At 54.9% G+C, this 20,234-nt stretch overlaps 1 protein-coding gene across 1 annotated transcript; it reads left to right on the top strand.

Annotated features, from left to right (window-relative positions):
• Positions 1–6,739: 6,739 nt before the first annotated feature.
• SLC15A3 (solute carrier family 15 member 3) lies at positions 6,740–20,217 on the top strand. The gene is made up of 8 exons (XM_042958152.1): positions 6,740–7,464; positions 10,644–10,933; positions 12,783–12,930; positions 14,585–14,695; positions 15,396–15,564; positions 17,899–18,057; positions 19,296–19,451; positions 19,912–20,217. The coding sequence occupies exons 1-8, from the start codon at positions 6,925–6,927 to the stop codon at positions 20,064–20,066; spliced, it is 1,728 nt and encodes a 575-aa protein (XP_042814086.1). The 5' UTR covers positions 6,740–6,924; the 3' UTR covers positions 20,067–20,217.
• The last annotated feature ends 17 nt before the right edge of the window (positions 20,218–20,234 follow it).

The following is a 20,234-nucleotide window of genomic DNA, read 5'->3' as shown; positions in this document are numbered from 1 at the left end:
GAAGCCTCCACTGTCATCCCTGTGTCTTGCTGCAACTTTATGTTTCACCGCAGCCTTTGTTACATGTGACATTAAATGCACCCCGTTCTGACTCCCTTCTCTTCGCTTGCTCCCTGTCTGTCTCCCCCAGCACTGGAGCATCCCCACTGTCTCCATTTGCTTCCCTGTTGTATCCTCAGCCCCGTGAACAGCACTCAGCACATAGTAAACGATCTCTACACATTTGTTTTTATTTATTTATTAGTTCATTAAGGTGCAGACATTTCCTGAGCTCTTACGATATGCCAGCCGCCGGGCTGGGTTATCTCATTTGGATACTCGAAGAAAAACCCGTACGGTTAAGTATTTTCATTCTCCATTTTGCAGATAAAGAAACCGAAGAGGTTAAGGGACTCGATGAAGATCACTTAGCTCTCGAGAGGTCAAGACAAGGCCTTTTCTCGGGCATCCAGCCTCAGGGTGGATCCCCTTGGGGAGGGTAGACCTACTCTACGCCCAGCACGGTGGCAGGCCCTGGGACACAGAGATGAAGACACAACCCCTGTCCTCAGACGGTACTGGTCCAGTGGGAGAAATAGCCAAGTAAGCAAGGCTTTTGTGACATGAGTCCCTGCAGGGGACTCTGGGGGCTAACCTGAACATGGGAAACCGGGGGAGACTTCTCGGAAGAGGTGACAGCTCAGTCAAGTCCTGGGGGAGCAGGATTCGTTAGTCGTGGGAGGCAATAGGCTGGGGGAACAGCCTGTGACAAGTTCCAGATGACAGACAGGATTGGAAGCTGACAGCGGCCGCGCGGCATCATGGGAGCGGGAGGTACGGAGAGGGAGATGCCAGGGATAAGGCTCAGGGACTGGCAGGGGAGGGGACTGAGGAGTTTGGACAACCGGGGACCCCCCCCTCCCACCGCAGGGTTTCGAGCACTCTGTCCTCAGTGGTCCGTGCACTGAAAGGTGCTGCTGCGGTGGTCCAGGCAGGGCAGGATGGCTTCCTGGATGGGACAGAAGTGGGTGGACACGAGAGACAGTTGCCAGGCAAGACCAATGACTTGGGAGCAGGACCCTCGGGGATTCTGGAACAGCGGCAGGCATGCCGGCCAGCCATTTTTCTAAAAGGTTGGTGGGCGTGGGCATTTAGTAAAAGGAAATAATATGTAACAACAATCGCTGGTGGCACATTACCACCCCACGGCCATCCCCAATCTGCGGATGTTCTCACTCCTGGCTGCTAAGGGGGCAGGGAAGGCAATGTGGAACACGTCCCCTACTGCCATCTCCCCCCGCGGCCCGTCCACAGTCATGTCCCACATTCTGCTGGGGCCCTGGGAGTGTCCTGCTCATTCATTCTGGCCTCATGGGCTTGGAAAGGTGTCTGCTCTGTTCCTCGCCTTTAAAGGCACCCGGCTTCCCTGGAATGAAATAGAACAGCCGTGTCCTGCAACAACACGGCCGAGGAAGGGCACTGCGTGTGCGGCCGCCCGCCTCCTCAAGCACGGGGGTCCAGCACGGACATTTCAGCCACCCGGATGTGCAGTTCCCGGCCACCCGCACACACCAGCATGTGCCCGGACTGGCCGCCCTTGGCACAGAAGACTGCCGCGGACGGCCACCTGCACAGCAGTGCGGGGTTGCCCTGGGCTGTCCTTGTCCCTCCCTCTGCTAGGTCCCTTTCCACTCCATGGCTGTCATAGCTTTCGTCCAAGCGGCTCTATGTCGTGGTTTCCCCCTATCTCCAAGCCCAGGAGCCCCTACAAGTACAGGGAGTAGGTTGGCCACGTATAAGAGAAACCCACGTTGTCCCACATGTTCGAGGCAGGACTTGGGTAGACCTGGGAGATCAGCCGGTGCCACTTCAGGGGCCACGCCGTGGCCATCCTTAACGAACTTGCAGGGAGAGGCTGTACCTGTACACTGTTGACAGAGACCCTGCGGTCTGTGGGCCATGTGACAGGACGGCCCTGGGGCGTTACTGAGAAACGGTACCTGGAAACTAGGAGCGAGATCTAGGTGTCACTGCCCGGTGACAAGTAATTTAGAAGGTGAGGCTGGGGGCCTGAGGGGTTAGGTAGGGACTTCCCACAGCCTGGCACCTCTCGCTGGCCCTGCAGGGTGCTGTCCAGAGGATCGAGGAGAAGCCACTGCCAGCAGACATCCCTAGCTCGCTCCCAGGACAGCCCTTGCGTTTCTCGAACTCAGCGGTAGCAAATGTGTAGGCGAAAAGACTCATTTCACCAGCTCTGAAGGAGGCGTCTACAGGGCCACTTCAGCACATGTCCTACTAGACGGGGCGGCTGCTACTCGGCTCCGTGTAAGGGTGCCAGCCCAGAGTTCCCAGACTCCCTGCCACCCCCCCACCCCCCGATTTCAAAAGTAGCTGGAAATCTAGATTTTCACGTGAACATTTCTTTTTTTTTTTTAATGTTTATTTATTTTTGAGAGAGAGAGAGCAGGGAAGGGGCAGAGAACGGGGGGCAGGGTACAGAGGATCTGAAGCAGGCTCTGAGCTGACAGCAAAGAGCCTATGTGGGGCTCGAACTCATGAACCATGAGATCATGACTTGAGCTGAAGTTGGACCCTCAACCGACTGAGCCACCCAGGATCCCCCACACGAACATTTCTTAATGTTTAAAGGAGATAATTAAAATTATTTTATTTTTTCAAAAAATTTTTTGAGCATTTATTTATTTTTGAGAGACACAGTGAGACAGAGCATGAGCGGGGGAGGGGCACAGAAAGAGGGAGACACAGAATCCGAAGCAGGCTCCAGGCTCTGAGCTGTCTGCACAGAGCCTGATGCAGGGCTCGAACCCACGGACTGTGAGATCATGACCTGAGCCGGAGTCCGACGCTTAACCGACTGAGCCACCCAGGCGCCCCAGGAGATAAATAATTTTTAAAAACGTTTTGAATGAAAAAACAATAATGGAAACAAAGACAAAAACTTCACGCCATGTGGCCAAATTCTCTCTGGACCCAGCTGCCTCTGTTTGTGGGTCATGGTCATGGGCCGCCAGCTCTGGGTCTCCTCAGTACTGAAAGTCTACTCTCCAGCTCCCTTAAACACGGGTGATCGATGTTTAACCCGTGTTCAGGTGACAGTCACGTCTCTGTTCAGAATGCTGCTTCCTCTGCCTGCAAGAAGCAGTTTGTCCCCATGGTCTCCCTAAGTAAGCAGGTCCCGGGACCTTCTCTAGTCACCCCACCCCCACTCCCCAGTTCCTGGCCCCCAGGCACCTCGGGAGCAGGGACTGGACAGAAAGGAAGAAACTTCACCTGTCTCTTCTTTGATGCTTCCTTCTCTTGGCTCTTCTCCGCTGGCCACATTGCTTGCGGGGGACTTGCCCTTCATCCTCCAGTGCCTGAAGGTCACTGACAGCAGATCAGTACTCTCGTCTGCAAAGCTCAGCCCCCTGGGGCTGATGCTTGTCAGATCCGCCACCCTAGTGACCTTGCCAAGAAAGGTCACAGCTGAGTCTGATGTGACGTGCGCTTTCTCATCACACCCTGACGATCCCAAGCTTCCTCCACGTAGAGGCAGAGGCAGCTTCACTGGAGCCTCAGGAAGAGGCTAGGAGACCCCGGGGTCTGGCCGCCCCATCCAAAGCACCTGTCCCTGACCGCAGGGGCTGAAAGAGAATCCCGGGTGAAGAGCGCTGTCTTTTCTCTGCCACCCTGCGTCACACCTTACCCTGCGTGGACTTGTCCATCCATCCCAGCGTGGCTTGTCACCTGATAGGAAGCTTAAGAACGCAGTCTTCAGTGGCCATCTACAGCTGTTTACTTTGGCTTTCAGCCTTTCTGATGCTATTCTTACAGATCTTGGCTTGGGAGCCTCTTTCCATTCCTCCATTCAACCAGTGTTTATTGAGCACCTACTAGGGGCCAAACACTAGACACTCACGGGAAATAAAACAGTGAAAGACTAGACAAGCTCAGGAGGTTAAGTGGCCGACTCTTGATTTCAGCTCGCGTCATGATCTCACGATTTGTGAGTTCGAGTCCCGCGTCGGGCTCTGTGCCGATAGTGGGGAGTCTACTTGGAATTCTCTCTCTCCCTCTCTCGGTCTCTCTCGAGATAAATAATAAATAAACATTTAAAAAATGAATCCAGACGCACACTTTACGTACTTCACAAAAATTAACTCAAAATGGATCATAGGCTTAAATGTAAAACACAAGACTATGACATTCCCGGAAGATAACAGGAGAAAGCCTGCATGACCTCGAGTATGGTGATGACTTTTTAGATGCAACGCCAAAGATGTGATCCACAGAATAAATCACTGATAAGCTGGATTTCATCAAACCAACAGCTTCCGCTCTGTACAAGACCACGTCAAGAGAATTAGACGACAATCACAGTGTGGGGGGAAATATTTGCAAAAGACACATCTGATACAGGACCGTTGTCCAAAATATACCAAGAACTCTTAAAACTCAACAATGAGAAAACAAGCAACCTGATTAAAAAAAAAATCCAAGGACCTTAACAGACATTTCGCCAAAGAGAAACAGATCAGAAATAAGCATATGAGAGGCGCCTGGGGGGGTTCAGTTGGTTCAGTGTCCAACTCTTGGTTTCAGCTCAGGTCACGATCTCATGGTTTCGAGAGTTTGAGCCCCATGTCAGGCTCTGCGCTGACAGTGCGAAGCCTGCTTGGGATTCTCTCTCTTTCTCTCTCCCTCTCTCCCCCTCTCTCTGCCCCTCCCAACTCACGCTGTCTCTGTCTCTCTCAAAATAAATGAATAGTCTTTAAAAAAAAATAAAAAGCAAGCAAGCCAGCAAGCACAGGAAAAGGCGCTTCAGATCTTGTCATCAGGGAAGTGCAAATCAAAGGAACAATGAGATGCCACTACACGCCCATTAAAATGGCCAAAATCCAGAACACTGGCAATACCAAATGCCAGCAAGAACTGGGAGCAACAGGAGCTCCCCTTCATCCCCGGGGAGAATGCAAAACGGCACAGCCGCTTTCGAAGACAGTTTGGCAAGTTTCTCGCACAACTCTGCATACTCTTACCATATGATCCAGCAATCGCGCTCTTTGGGATTTACCCAAAGGAGTTGAAAAATGACATCCACGTGAAAACCTGCTCAAAGATGCTCAAAGCAGCTTTATTCATAATGGCCCAAACTTGGAAGCATCCAGGGCGCCTGGGTGGCTCAGTCCGTTAAGCGTCGGACTTCGGCTCAGGTCGTGATCTCGTGGTGCGTGGGTTCGAGGCCCGCATCGGGCTCGGTGCTGACAGCTCAGAGCCTGGAGCCTGCTTCAAGTTGTGTCTTCCTCTCTCTCTCTCTCTGCCCCTCACCCACTCATGCTCTCTGTCTCTCTCAAAAATGAACGAACATTTAAAAAAAATTTTTTTTTAATTAATTCTTTAAAAAAAAAAAGACAATGTCCTTGACCGAATGGAACTTCTACTCTATTGGGGAAGACAATAAACCAGTAATGGAACAAGTATTCTGTGCTCTGAAGACAGGAAAACAAGACGGTGTGACAGATGGAGGGTGCTGGGGATCCAGCAGGCAACTACTTAGGACCGTCAGGAAGGTCTCTATGAAGAGGAGACATTTCAGCTGAAATCCAAATAAAGAGAAGAGGCCGGCCATGCAGAGCTCCGGAGGGAGAGCAGTTCTGGCAGGAAGCAGAGCTCAGCAGTTGGGGGGAATGGAAAGAAGGTCCCCGGGGCTGTTGTGAGATTGGAGGAGGGCGGGAGTGAGAACTCTCTGGGCTTTTAGGCTGCACCTGAGGGCCAGCTCTTAATCTCAGTGCATCGCAGGTCTCTTGAGCAGGCCGTGCTGAGGCCCGGTTTGGATTTGGTCTGAGGTCCAGACCACTCTAAATCTCGACTCACTCGTGGGCCCTCTGTGGCACCACATGCTTCCTGAAGGTGTCCCCGCTTCCTTCCTCCTGATGGCAGTTACACAATCTGAATTGCGTTCCGAGAGCTTCCCCTGTCACTCACGAGCCCCTACAGTGGTTCACCCTTGGTTCAGTTAGCACGAGCCGAGATGGTAATCCCCACCCTCCCTGCCTACAGGTCCTCCCTCTGGGTCTCTGGTCTCTGCATCTGTAAAGTGGGCGGGGGCGGGGGTGGGGACCACATGATGCAGATGGCTTTGGTAGTTCCCTCACTGTAGCTTTGGACAGTGACTGAAAGAGGATGCAGCCAAAGTGGGTTCCAGGGAAGAAGCGAAAGTGAAAGATGGAAAAGTCCTCCGGGCTCCCGGGCTCCCGAGGTGGGGGTGGGAAGAGTGGTCTGGAGAAGGAGGGAGGTTTTTAGAAAGCCAGGCCGGCAGAGACCCTGTGACCCAGGCTTTCATTTCTCCCAAGCACCCCACAGCACCATGTGACCCAGCCTGGCCAGAGAAAGGGGAAGCGAGGAGAGCCCAGAATTTCTCAAGAAGCACAAAGCTGGTCGGAGGCGGCCTCAGCCGAGCAGGGGGCCAGAGCCAGAGGGGGCCAAGGAGGAGGGGAGGCAGGGAGGGAGGGGGCAAGGAGGAGGTGGAGGAGACAGCAAGGCCGGTGGGGGCAGAGCGAGCCCTGTGCGAGGGCCGCCTCCCCCAGAGGACACGCCAGGTGTCACAGGGGGAAGGGACGACAATTCAGACGGGCGAACGACTGGGAGATCCACAGGAGAGGAGGAGGAGGGGCGGAGAAGTGGGGCGAAGAGGGGTCGGCAGGGGGGCCTGAGGGGTCGAGAGGAGGGGGAAAAAGAGCCGCGGGAGGAAGGAGGGAGAGTCAGGGGTGGGTGGAGGGGACAGGGGGAGAGTTGAGGGTCAGGGACGGGGAGGCAGAGACCGGGTAGCCGCAGAGGCGGCAAGAAGAAAACCAGGCAGAGGGGTCAGGGAGACAGAGGGGGAGAGGGGGTGAGCCACAGCGGGTGAGAAGGGAGGGCCGCCCGTTCGGGGGCCGCAGGCGGAGGATGCCCCCGCCGCGCGCCCGGGAGGAGCGCCGGCCGCTGCTGGCGCGCAGGCCGCGGGGGCCCCGACGGTGGCGGCGGACGGCGGCGGCCGCGGTGCTGCTGGTGGAGGCGCTGGAGCGCGCCGCCTTCTTCGGCGTCTCGGCCAACCTCGTGCTCTACCTCAACAGCGCCCGCTTCCACTGGGACGGGCAGCAGGCGTCCCGCGCGGCGCTCGTCTTCCTGGGCGCGTCCTACCTGCTGGCGCCCGTGGGCGGCTGGCTGGCCGACGCCTACCTGGGCCGCCACCGCGCCATCGCGCTCAGCCTGCTGCTCTACCTGTCCGCCTCCAGCCTGCTGGCCGCCACCGCCTTCCTCGACGGCCGCCGCTCCTTCTGCGGGGAGGTGCCCGAGTCGCCGCTGGGGCCCGCCTGCCCGTCGCCGGACTGCCCGCGCGCCTCGCCCGCCCTGTACTGCGCGCCCACGCTCTACTCGGGGCTGCTGCTGCTCGCCCTGGCCGCCAGCTCCATCCGGAGCAACCTCACCTCCTTCGGGGCCGACCAGGTGAGTGGCGGCGGGCGGAGGCCCAGGCGACGCGCGGGGCCCGCGGGGTTCGTGGGGGCTGAGACCGGGAGCCAGCGGAGACCTCGGGCAAACCACTTCCCCACTCTGCGCCCGGTTTCCTTATTCGAAAGAAGAGGGGCGGGGGGAGCCAACTCTAACAGTCACGATGGCCGCGATGGCGATAACCGTAGCGGGTAGTTGCTTTTCTCCACGAGCCACCTTCACTGTTGTAACTCCTTTAATTCTCTTAACTATCCCGGAGGTAGGTGGTATTATTGTGTCCATTTTACAGGTGAGGACACTGAGGTTTGGGGATATTGATCAACCTGTCCAAGGTCACACAGAGAGCAGATCAAAGAGTGGGAAGCTGGACTTCAGGCCCCACCATGAGCCCCATATTTTTTTAAAGTTTATTTATTTATTTTGAGGGGCGGGGGGAAGGGCAGAGAGAGAGGGAGAGAGACAATCCCAAGCGGGCTCTGTGCTGTCAGCGCAGCCTCCGTTATGGGGCTCGAACCTACGAAGCTGTGAGATCATGACCTAAACAGAAACCAAGAGTGGGAGGCTTAACAGACTGAGCCACCCAGGCGCCCCCATGAGCCCCATCTTTATGTGTTATAGGGGTGGGGGGGGGCGGTTAGGGAAGGAGAAAGCCTCTACCTCACCAGCAGTGCAAAGGTTGGTTCAAGCCAGTTTGTCCAGATCCCAGCTCTGCTACTCACTACCCAGGAGCATTGGGGCAAATATTTTAACTGATGAGTGTTTCTCTGTATGCTTTTGGACAGAGCATGGCACATAGGAGAAATTCAGTAAATATTTACTAAACAAATGAGTAAATGCCTAACCACGTGGCTATGTTTTCATAGCTTTCCTCAGTAGGATGTTAGACAATAATTTTAAGTAATATGTAATATGATTAAACCAGCTATGGTGTTAGTGAGCCAAATCGAGGCAGAACTGCATGCAGAATGTGATTATAGCCCGGAGGGCAGCCTTCCAGCCCTTCCATAGGAAAAAAGACCAGGAATCAGCTAAAACGGGAAACAGGAAAAAAAACTGTAGCAGTGGTCAGGCCACTGGGCTAATTGTACTTTTCCCTCATTGTCTCTGTTTTTCAAATGTTCTTTCATTGTATGTATTCACCACCATAAAGGGCGACATTTTAAAAAGAATCATTGCATCCAGCTGGCATCCACAATTCCAGTGTCCTTGCCAAGGACTTCCTCATCCGGCCTGTTTGGATTCTTTGGTGACGGGGGACTCAGTGCCCCCTGGGCAGCCTGTCCAGTCCTTGGATGCTGTCGACCTGCCTTCAGACTAGGAGATCCCCAACATCGACCAATAGGAATCCCTCTTCTTCCCTTCGTTGTACTCTTTCACTGACATCCGGTATACTGCCAGGGGCCCTTAATCTGTGCCCTTGACCTCACTGACCTCCAGAGAGCCTCAGCCATCCAGTGCCCCCTGTCTCTCCTTCCACCTGGTGGCAGAACTCCAGTGACATCAACAGTGATAACTGCTCTCGAACATTCTCCTGTTTTCTGAGCTTGGCCTTTGGGTGGGGCAATGCCAGACTGGGAGGCTGCCCCCTGGGGTCCAAACCTGACGTAGGACAGGCTGGAAACACTGAAATGGTTTCAGGCAGGGGTGGACCTCACTGGATTTGAGTTCTTTAAAAATGTCTCTGGCTGCGGTGGAGAGTGGATGGGGGTGACAGGAGTAGGTACATCAGACTGGTAAGGGGCTGCTGCAGAATTTAGGGGGGCGGTCAGATGAAGGATGTGTGGGTGGGAAAAGTTGGCACCATCTGGCAGACAGCCATACCCAGGAGCTGCGGTTTGAACACCCTTGCTGATTTCAGAAAGGGCCATCCATCATTCTTGACAAAGTGCTCATTTTGGGAGAGCTCATTTATATCCTGAATGGGCTGCTGGTCTTCCCCTTAGAGTTGCAATTGTCGTATTCATTTACTTCCAATGACTAAATGGAAGTGGCTGCACGTAATAGGACTTATTTAATTTTCTGCTTGAAAGTCGACAGCAAAAATTCTCGTTGAGTGGACAGGCCCCTCCTTCTCCATTGCCGAGAGGACCCCTCAGAACCTCCGAGGGGATGCATCCGTATGGACTCTAATTTTATATTTGGAAAAGGAACAAAATACATACTTTTTCCCCCCACGCAGTTACAGAAAGTAAAGCTTGACAAAAAGAGCTTTTTTTTGGGTTTTGAGATGTGGCGGTTTGTTGAAAGGGCGACGGGTGTAATGTGCACAGAATCACCTAGAGAACTGACCTCTAGTCCTCACTGCCTTTTAGAAATGCAGACGCCTGGTCCCTGCCCCAGATCTACAGAGTCAGAACTGGGACCGGGGTCTGGGAGAGGTGGGATCAGTCAGTGCAGCTGACCCGAGCCAGCAGACCGGAAGGGGGCCTGGGGCCTGACTGTTGCAGATTGATCCAAATCCTGGGTAAAGATTTTCAGTCCTTCTGCCCTTGCTGGGGGGCCTGGTTTTGTTTGGGTTTTTTTTGTGTTTTTTTTTTGTGTTTTTTTTTCTCACCAGGCCAGAACCCTCTCTTGGGGCTGTGTCCAAGCCCACCTCTGTTTTCGCTGATATGCCAACCTTGTTTGACTGCCCGTATACCAGAGGGAGCGAGTCGAGGGGAAGGGATGAGCCAGAATAGAAAACTCTGCATCTCCAAGTTGCAGAGGAGATTCTCAATTAGACTTTTAACTGTTTTTTCAGTAAGACGCGTACATCATATTTAATAATGCGGAACAGACCTGATCTTTATTGGCCTTCTTCCGATTACAAAGGTGATGCGTATAAAGGTTGTTCAGTCAAAGACAAAGGGAGAAATCAACCGGAAACGAGCAAAGTGGCATCAGACATCTGTTGTGTGCGCTACTTGGTGAACATAAAAAGGCGCCGTGAGCCGCGAGCATGAAAAAACAGCTGTGCCAAATGTCCTGGTCATTAACAAGTGACTCCCAAGGGAAAGGTTTATTCAATCAATGCATAGATATTTATTGAGTGTCTAGTTAGTGATCCGGGGGTAGGAAAGTGCTGGAATGTTCACCCACTGACCCAGGAAGTGCCTCTGTGGGAAAGGGGGTGCAGGCACATCGTGGCGGGGTGCCCCTGGACCTCCTGGGCCCTTACCCTCACGCCTGCCCAGCAGGTGATGGATCTTGGCCGCCATGCCAGTCGCCGCTTCTTCAACTGGCTTTATTGGAGTATCAACGTGGGTGCCGTGCTGTCGCTGCTGGTGGTGGCCTTTATCCAACAGAACGTCAACTTCCTGCTGGGCTACGGCATCACCGTGGGCTGCGTGGGCCTGGCCTTCTTCATCTTCCTCTTTGCCACCCCCATCTTTGTCACCAAGCCCCCCACAGGCAGCCAAGTGTCCTCCATGCTTAAACTTGCTCTCCAAAACTGCTGTCCCCGGCTGTGGCACCGACACTCCACCAGGTGAGGAGAGGGCTCGTGGCGAAGGGGGCCGCGGAGCCTGGGGAAGGGCGGGGCTTCTCCCGGGGAGGCGCAGTCCAGTTGGAAGAACATTCCGCTCCACCTCCCGCGGTAACCCTTTATGACAACCTGCTCTCCGGGGACCAGAGCTGCCCACTGTGACGGAGGTCAAGGTGCTGGGTGGTGATACTGCAGTGGGTGAACTGTAGAAAGTGAGAGGATGTTAATGGTCCTGACGGTGACGGTGCCTGTGAAGGTAGAGGTGGCGGTGTTTGTTAGCGAATCAATGGCGACCGACCGTGGCAGGGGAGGCGGTGATGACGGAGACAGTACCAGCAAAGGCTGTTGGGATACAACACCACCCTGACATTAGGTATGAGAACGTCTAAGAAGTCAGCCAAACTTGCTCCTACTCCACTAGCCGGCATCCCAGGGAGGGAGGTTCTTGATCTTGCAAATGCACGATGCCTTCCTTTTGCTCTTCTCCTTCCTAAGTTAATTGGCTGCTTACGCCAAGCCGACTTGGAGGCCTTGGAGCCAGTTACAGATCCTGTCGGTGGGATCGAGGCGGGAAAGGTGCGGAACATGTTTTTCCAAGCTGGTGCATTGCTGTGGGGTTTTGTTTTAAAATTAAAAAAAAAAAATTAACGTTTATTTTATTTATTTTAGAAAGGAGGGGTGGGGCAGAGAGAGAGGGAGGCACAGAATCCGAAGCAGGCTCCAGGCTCTGAGGTGTCAGCACAGACATGGGGCCTCACGCCTGTGGCTGGAGCTTGCCACAACAAGGTGTCTGGGTTGCCAGAGGAGGGAGCTTTCCAAGAGAGAATGTTCCAAAGGGAAGGAAGCAGGAGCTGTTGGTCCTTCAGGAGGCTTGAAATCCCAGAGCATCACTTCTGCTCATTCCTTTGGTCAGCACAGCTACATGGCTGGCCCAGATTCAAGGGCAGGGGAACTAATCACCCATTAGTGGAAGAGTGTCATCACATACGGGGAGGGGAGAAGGTGATGGTGGCCCTTCTTTGGAAATGACCACATTGGTGTTATCCCTTTTGGCATCTCAAAGGCTCAGATCTTGCGGTTCGTGGGTTCGAGTCCCGTGTCAGGCTCTGTGCTGACAGCTCAGAGCCTGACCCGGCTTCGGGTTCTCTGTCTCCCTCTCTCTTTGCCCCTCTCCCCCCCCCCCAAATAAATAAGCATTAAGGAAAAGTTTTAATTTTCAAAGGATGCGGCAAAGGGCAAAGGTCATAGCAGTGGTTGATCTATCCTGTTTCCCCGATCACTTCCCTTGCACCCCTACCTCTCTGCTCCCTCCCTCCTCATCCGGTAGGGAGAGGGCTGTAATGTTGCCTGTGGAGGAGTCTGGACTTGGAGACAGCAAGCAGGGTTTTTGGGGGGCGTATCAAACCTGGGCCAGCCTCTCTGAGTCAGGCTTGGACAGGGACTTCCCTGCTTCCCACTGAAAACTGATGCTGCGAGCCAAAAATCCCCCAAGACTCCGCTCGCCACAGTCACTGGTCTACTTTCTCCGGGACCACGGGGCCACGGCTCGGGTGGGATGGGTCTTGATCAGCCACCTGCACGAGAGAGGAGGTAATAGGGAGGACGGTGACTGGGAGTGTAATGAGCACTGCGGGAGGCTGGCTCTGGGGGGCGATCGTCTCCCTAAGACGATAACGGTGAGGATGCTGAGGCTGGGGAAGGTGGTGCTCCTGGTGGAGGGAGGAGGTGGGTCATTTTGGAGGTGATGGCTACGGTCACTGGTGAGAGGGGAGCAAGATTAAATTAGGGGCTGGCGATGGCCGTGGCGGTGGTGATGACGGTTGCTATTTTATTTGCTGCCGTGGCCCCACAGAGACTCTCAAGGCACCCAAACGCTGCCTGCGCAGAGGTCTCCCCAGCCCGGCCCCACCCCGCAAGAGGACATGGCCAACTTCCAGGTTCTGGTGAAGATCTTGCCCGTCATGGTGACCCTGGTGCCCTACTGGATGGTGTACTTCCAGGTGAGTGTCCTGACCTTTCGTCCTGGCGACACTGGCTCCCCAGTCCCCCGACTGGGCTCGGCTCTCACGGAGCATGTGAAAAGGGGGTCAGGGGTTCACAGAGTGAACTGGGGCTACGTGTGGCCTGGCGCAAAGCCATCTTGATAATTTTTAAATGTTTATTTTTGAGAGAGAGAGAGAGGGGCAGAGAGAGAGGTGGGGACAGAGGATCCGAAGTGGGCTCTGTGCTTACAGCAGAGAACCTGATGTGGGGCTCGAACTCACAAACCACGAGATCATGACCTGGGCCGAAGTCAGATGCTCAACCGACTGAACCGCCCAGGTGCCCCCCCTTCCCGGGCCCACCATCCTGATAATTAATAGCATGAGGAACTCTGGAGACAGGTCTGAGGCCCCATGACGTGAATGTCACCCCCATCTGTCTGGGCCTCATGTATAAAACAGGTGGCTTCGAGGCTGTAACAGCTCTACGGCATTCAGATTCTCGGCCGTGGCATCTGAGGCCCAGAGAAGGTGTGCCCGTTGCTCAATGCCTCCCGGCCAGCTAGGGGCGAAGGTTGAATACATGGCAGCAGTGATCCCCCACCCCAGTGGTCTCACAACCACCTGCAGAGCTTTAAAAAAACGGATTCCATGTCCTACCCCAGACCCCTGAAAGAGAACCGCTGGGGGAAGTCTCTAGAATAAGAAACTGATGCTGGTACTCAGCCAGGTTAGAGAGCTACTACTCCCCACCATTTCCTGAGGGGAAGGTTAGCAGTGTGTGTGTGTGTGTGTGTGTGTGTGTGTGTGCGTGTGTGTGCGCACAGGGTGGACAGCAGCCTACCCCAGCCTCTACCCTCCAGACCACAAGGTCATCGCCTTCCATATCCCCTTCGTAAGAAGCTTGTTTTGAGTTACAGAAGATGGGGGCTGTGCAGGGCCAGCCTGCTACTTGGGGGTGGCACAGGGAAGGTGTCCATGATGGGACAGGACATGGGGTGCAGGTGCCCGTGGCTAACTGTCAGTCATACTGGTTGTCAGAATATTGACATCCTACATACCACCAGGTAAATAGCCGCGGTCCTGAGCGACCCAAGTGCCCTCCCCTGCCCCTCCTGTGGGATTGTGTGTTATACAATCCCCTGTGTTATACGGCAACCAAAGGGGTGATACCTGTGGGTATCAGTGGGCGGTGGGCCCCCCCCGGGAGCCTGCTCCTGCACCCGTGTCCAGTGCCATTCTGGTGGGTTTGTGCCTATGCGGCGTCTGTGCTGTGTCAGCCTGTGGGACTCAGCCTGGCCTCGGTGTCAAATGCCAGCTCCCCGTGGGGACAGCCATGTCATTATCTTCCCTACGTCAACAACCACTTATCCACGCCCGCTCTGTGCCAGGCCCTGGAGACACAAATGTGAGTCGGACCAGCTGTGCCCAGGCTCTGGGACAAGGCTGCACACGCAACGCACAGGCCTGGGAGCAGAGCACAGGAAGGCAGGAAGCTCCCCTACGGGGCCTGGCTCCCCGAGGAGGAAGGAGGGGAGGGAGATCAGCTCCCCGCTCCCCTCCCCCCAACCCAGGCTGGGGGAGGGGACCGCGGGGAACTCGGCTGCAGAATGGCCCTCTGGGAGCTGGGAGTCTCCCGGCCTGAAGGTGAGGCCTCCACCTCTCTTGGCAGATGCAGTCCACGTATGTCCTGCAAGGTCTTCACCTCCACATCCCGAACATTTTCCCTGAGTACCCGTCCAACAGTTCCGTGGCTCTGAGAGCCGAGGGCAGCAGCTACAAGGTAAGAGACCACGTGGGCGTCCAGCCCCCCACTTCAGGCCCCGCTGGGTGCCTCCTCCTCTGAGAAGAGAAGGAAACGAAGCAGCTTCCACACCCAGGGGGCAGGGGGTCCTCAGGGAACGGGAAAAGCGCCTGGGGGATGGGTAAAGCTGTGCCCCAGCCCAGGCATCCTGCCAAGATGCTCAACTGCTCGGAAGAATTCAGGCCGGCTTTGCTCCCACCCGTCTCCGCCAGGCCCTCAGATAGACGCGCCGGGGACCCTCAGTTCTATCCTGAGTCCCCTCACTCTCGGGGACCCCCGGATGCCCAGATGCTGCCTTCTACCGGGACTTTCCAAACCAGTTCTTTGGCATCCCAAAGACTCATCAAAGGTCCTAGGAACTGGCAGCTAAATGACATTGGCCGCTATACCTTTGTTCCCTGCCCAGGGAAGACATCACTGATGAACCTTGACATGTTTTCGTGCTGGGCCCAAGAATGTACCCGGCAGCCGCTCCCCATTGGTAGACTTAGAGGAACCCATCTGCCCTCCCTGATCTAACCCCATCAGCGATTTCCACAGCTGAGGAATGTGCATTTCAGAGAGGGGAGAGGGCCGACCCTGGCCCACCCAGGGACAGTCTGGAGGCCAGTTCTCCCAACTCCGGCCCAGAGCCCTTTCTGCTCCGCTAGCCTGCCTTGCTTGGCTCCCTCTCGCCCAGATCCCGGAAGCCTGGCTCCTCCTGGCCAACGTCGTGGTGGTGCTGATCCTGGTGCCCGTGAAGGATCATTTGCTCGACCCTTTACTGCTGCGTTGCAAGCTGTTGCCCTCGGCCCTGCAGAAGATGGCACTGGGGATGTTCTTTGGTTTTGCCTCCGTGGTTGTGGCAGGTGAGTGGAGGGACTCTGGGAGGGAAGCTGGCCTTTGTCTGGGGTCGGGGGAGGCTGGCTCCATTTCGGGCTAATGCTGGAGCCGTGGGCTCGGGGCCAAGAACACCTTCCTGCCACGGATGCCACCTTGGCTTCCCAGAGGGCCTGAGCTGAAGGGGACCCTCCTCCTCCAGTCCAGCCTCCCCTCGTCGTGGCGAGTGAAGAAACTCAGGCCAAGAGAGGGAATAAGGTGTTCAGTGGGATGGAAGTTCCCTAAAGCCAGGGTTCTTTCTTTCTTTTTCATTTGGTGCCCATGGGCACCCAGTCAATGGGCTCGATGAATGTTTCAGACACTCAGCCACTTAAAAAAAAAAAAGAAAGAATTTATCATTTATTCTCTTCTTTCCTCCAGTTCTAAAGGATTTGCAGCCATTTATAAAATGGTCAAGAAGCCTTTTGTGCTACTGCACAAACCTGAGTCCTTTTCAATTAGAAACTGAATGGTTCTGAAGTTACTTAGCGTCTGTGAGTGCCATCTTCTCAATGGGGATACAATGGGGATTCAGCCCTGGTGCAGGACCGGGCCTCCGCCTTCACGGAATGTAGTCTAGCAGGAGTGTTCTGGGGATTCAAGAAAGCCCGTAAAACCCCCAGTACTGTGCCTGGATCACAGGTAGGAGGCAGGGGGGAATTCAAGCTCGATAAACAGTATCGTGTTAACAAGGATGAAAACCAAACCACGTTTCTTTTCGGTGCCGTGCTTTAATGCACCCTGTCCTGTTTCATCGTCAAAGCAACCCCGGGAATTTTGTTCTCACTCCTTGCACGTGAGCACTGGGTCTCAGAGAGCTTGGGTTTACCCAAGGTCACACAGCTAGCCAGCGTGGCAGGGCCAGGATTGGAACCTGAGTCACCCAACACCACATCCAGCGTTCGTTCCACTACAGCACAGCTGCCTCCTAAGCAGAGAAGGGGAAGGAGAGAAAATGAAGCTTTGCAAGCCAGGTTAGAAAACCATTCTGTAACACTTGATCCTGCAAGTGGACACAAGTTGTGTGGTCGCACGGAAACGGGGCCAGCAGCGAAATCAGACACACCGGGGCTCTCAAATCCAGCCCCAGCTACTCATTAGCTGCGTAACTGTGGGCTGGGTGCTTAACCTCATTTTTTTTTAATTTTATTTTTTTTAATTAATTTTATTTTATCTCATATGCAAGACTGCATATTATTTTTTTAAATACGAAATTTATTGTCAAATTGGTTTCCATACAACACCCAGGGCTCATCCCAACAGGTGCCCTCCTCAATGCCCATCACCCACCCTCCCCTCCCTCCCACCCCCCATCAACCCTCAGTTTATTCTCAGTATTTACGCATCTCTTATGCTTTGCCTCCTTCCCTCTCTGTAACATTTATCCCCCTCGTTCTCCTCACCCCGGGTCTTCTGTTGAGTTTCTCAGGATCCACATATGAGTGAAAACGTATGGTATCTGTCTTTCTCTGCCTGACTTATTTCACTTAGCATAATACTCTCCAGTTCCATCCGTGTTGCTACAAAAGGCCAGATTTCACTTTCTCATTGCCAAGTAGTATACCATTGTATATATAAACCAAACTTCTTTATCCATTTGTCAGTTGATGGACATTTAGGCTTTTTCCATGAATTGGCTATTGTTGAGAGTGCTGCTATAAACGTTGGGGTACAAGTGCCCCTATGCATCAGCACTCCTGTATCCCTCGGGTAAATTCCTAGCAGTGCTATTGCTGGGTCATAGGGTGGATCTATTTTTAATTTTTTGAGGAACCTCCACACTGTTTTCCAGAGCGGCTGCACCAGTTTGCATTCCCACCACCAGGGCAAGAGGGTTCCTGTTTCTCCACATCCTCACCAGCATCTATAGTCTCCTGATTTGTTCATTTTAGCCACTCTGATCAGGGTGAGGTGATATCTCAGTGTGGTTTTGATTTGTATTTCCCCGATGAGGAGTGATGTTGAGCATCGTTTCATGTGCCTGTTGGCCATCTGGATGTCTTCTTTAGAAAAGTGTCTATTCATGACTTCTGCCCATTTCTTCACTGGATTATGCCTAGCACATAACAGGCTCTCAATTAATGCAAGTTGTCCCTGTGAATGACTACAAAACCTCTTCTGAGCTTCCTAGCAGCCAAGGCAAAAATCAAAGGGTTGAAACTCAGATCTGGGACCTCCACCCTGCCCCTGGGCCAGTATCCTCTTCCTTACCTGCTGCTTAGTCTTCGGCTACCTAGTGAATACCTACTACATGCCAAGCTCTGCCATGGGCTAAGCTGCCCACAGTGGGCCTGACTCCAGTCCCCCCCTTCCCCCCACTCCAGGAGGCCTAGAGATGGAGCGTTTACAGTACATCCATCGGAACGAGACGGTGTCCCAGCAGATCGGGAAGAATGTGTACTACGCAGCACCTCTGTCCATCTGGTGGCAGGTCCCTCAGTACCTGCTCATCGGGATCAGTGAGATTTTTGCCAGTATCCCAGGTATGCTGGACCCCTCCCCCTGCTCTCGCACCAGTGATGGGCTCTGCCTGGTGCCGCCTCGGGCCAAGTCAGCGGCCTCACAGCCACAGCTTCTCGGGTTCGTGTGGGTGGAGGAAGGCCAGGTTCCCTAAGTGGGGCTGCCTTCACCCAGTGGGGACTTCCCAGCACCTGGTTTGTGCCGGGCACCGTGATGGGCACTGCAGATTTGGAGGGGATTAAGACGCTCCCGTAAGGACTTCCCACACGGTCCCTGGTGCCGTGTTCCTCATCCCCCGGGTCTGCGCATTTGCTGTTTCCTCTGCCTCAGGTTCACAGTGAACAACCGTTTCCCCTTCCCTTCTAAGCCTAAATGCCAGTTTCTCCGTATGGCCTTTTCCGAGGCCCCCCAGGCAGAGGGAGTCGTTCTCTCCTCCTGTTGCCAATGTCTGTCCCGGCACATGGGGTGCTGCGTTGTCAGAAAGGCAGCACGTGTTTGTCTCCCCGGCCGGGCTGTGAGCCAGAGCCGTAGGGTGGGCGTGGGCTCTTCACTCAGCCAGGGAGCAGCTTACTCAGCTGCCGGCCAGGGCTAGGCTCGGGGAGGGGACTCAGAATTGGGAGGCATCACCCAGACGGTAAACCCAGTGGAGGACTGTGGAAGGGACCCTAGGGTGTTGGGAAAGCCCGGGGACGAGGTGGGGAGGAGGCAGGTGGGCAGCGGGGGCAGGACTCAGCAGGTGGCAGGAAGGAGGTCACAGGCAGGGGAACAGCATTGGCAAAGAGCTGAGCTTTGTGGGGAGTATCCGGAAGGCTGGGAGGTGCAGGGCCAAACCTGGATGTTGAAGTTTCTTCTGGGGGCCATAGTCTCACACACACACACCCAGTGTAGGAGACTTTTGCAGGGAAAGGATCCCATTAGACGTGTTTTAGACCCATCTGAGTGTGTGAGGAGGAAGATAGGAGGCAGGGGAGTTTAAGAGGCGTTTGCAGAGGCTGGGCAGGAAATAACCATGTCTGCAGTTTGGTCCAGGGCAGAGGGAAGAGGAGGAGGGGAGACAGAGCAATGTGGGGGCGTCCAGGTGGAGGGGAACAGACGAGCAGGGCGGAGGCAAGGGGTCGGTGGTGCATGGGTGTCGTCCTAGCCACGTAGGGGGCGGTCCTGCCAGGGAGGCCAGGGTGGGGGCTTGTTGAGTGTGGGCTGGGGGCCTCGGACCCCGTCTCTGCCTCTCCACCGGCCTGATCCCACCCCCCTCCCTCTGCAGGCCTGGAGTTTGCCTACTCGGAGGCTCCTCGCTCCATGCAGGGTGCCATCATGGGCATCTTCTTCTGCCTGTCAGGAGTGGGCTCACTCTTGGGCTCCAGCCTCGTGGCACTCCTGTCACTGCCAGGGGGCTGGCTGTACTGCCCCAAGGACTTCGGTGAGTGTGGGGCCCTCCCTGGGGGTGGGAGGCTCAGAAGGGTCGTGGCAGCTGCTAAGTGACTTGACCCCGGGCAGAATGAAAATTCGCAGGCTGGACTCGGGAGAACCGGGTTCTAGCCCAGACTTGGCCAGTCGCCCACAATGTGGCTTCCCCACGTTGGGCCTCAGTTTCCCTAACTGTCAAAAAGGAACCCGTGTACTCAGCAGGCCTCCAAGGCTCCTTCCTGCATCTGGAAGTCTGTCATTCTGGCTGAAGGGCCACCTTTACCTTTCCCTGTTGTGTTGGTGTTTTAAGCCCCGTAAAGAATAGCTAGCAACCAGGGAGTTACAGAAGCCACAGGAAACAGGCCAGATGCTAGAGGGCTGTCTGCCCGCCCACTGCCCGCACCTTCTCAGCGGCCAGTCCCAGGGGAGCCCTGCCCGACCCAACCCAAATGCCAACCCCTCCTTTTCCCCAGGGAACATCAACAATTGCCGAATGGACCTCTACTTTTTCCTCCTGGCCAGCATTCAGGCTGCCACGGCCCTCCTGTTTATCTGGATCGCTGGTCGCTACGAGAGGGCAGCTCAGGGCCCAGTCTCTCAAAGCTGTCCCAGCAGGGATAGGGGCTGAGCACGCCGCCCCCCTCCCCCCCGACCCCTCGCTTCTCTCCCCAGGACACAGACAGCAGCAGTCCCAGGTGGGGGTTCCTTGAGTTTATTCTGTACCCGACATTAGGATGAAATGGTTCCCATAAATAAGGGGCATAAGCCCTTCCTCACGAGCATGGTCCATGATGGG

This window comes from Panthera tigris, chromosome D1 (assembly GCF_018350195.1).
Source record: "Panthera tigris isolate Pti1 chromosome D1, P.tigris_Pti1_mat1.1, whole genome shotgun sequence".
NCBI classification, from domain to species: domain Eukaryota; kingdom Metazoa; phylum Chordata; class Mammalia; order Carnivora; family Felidae; genus Panthera; species Panthera tigris.
Note: the sequence above shows the minus strand (reverse complement) of the source record. Positions and strands in the feature narration are given on the sequence as shown.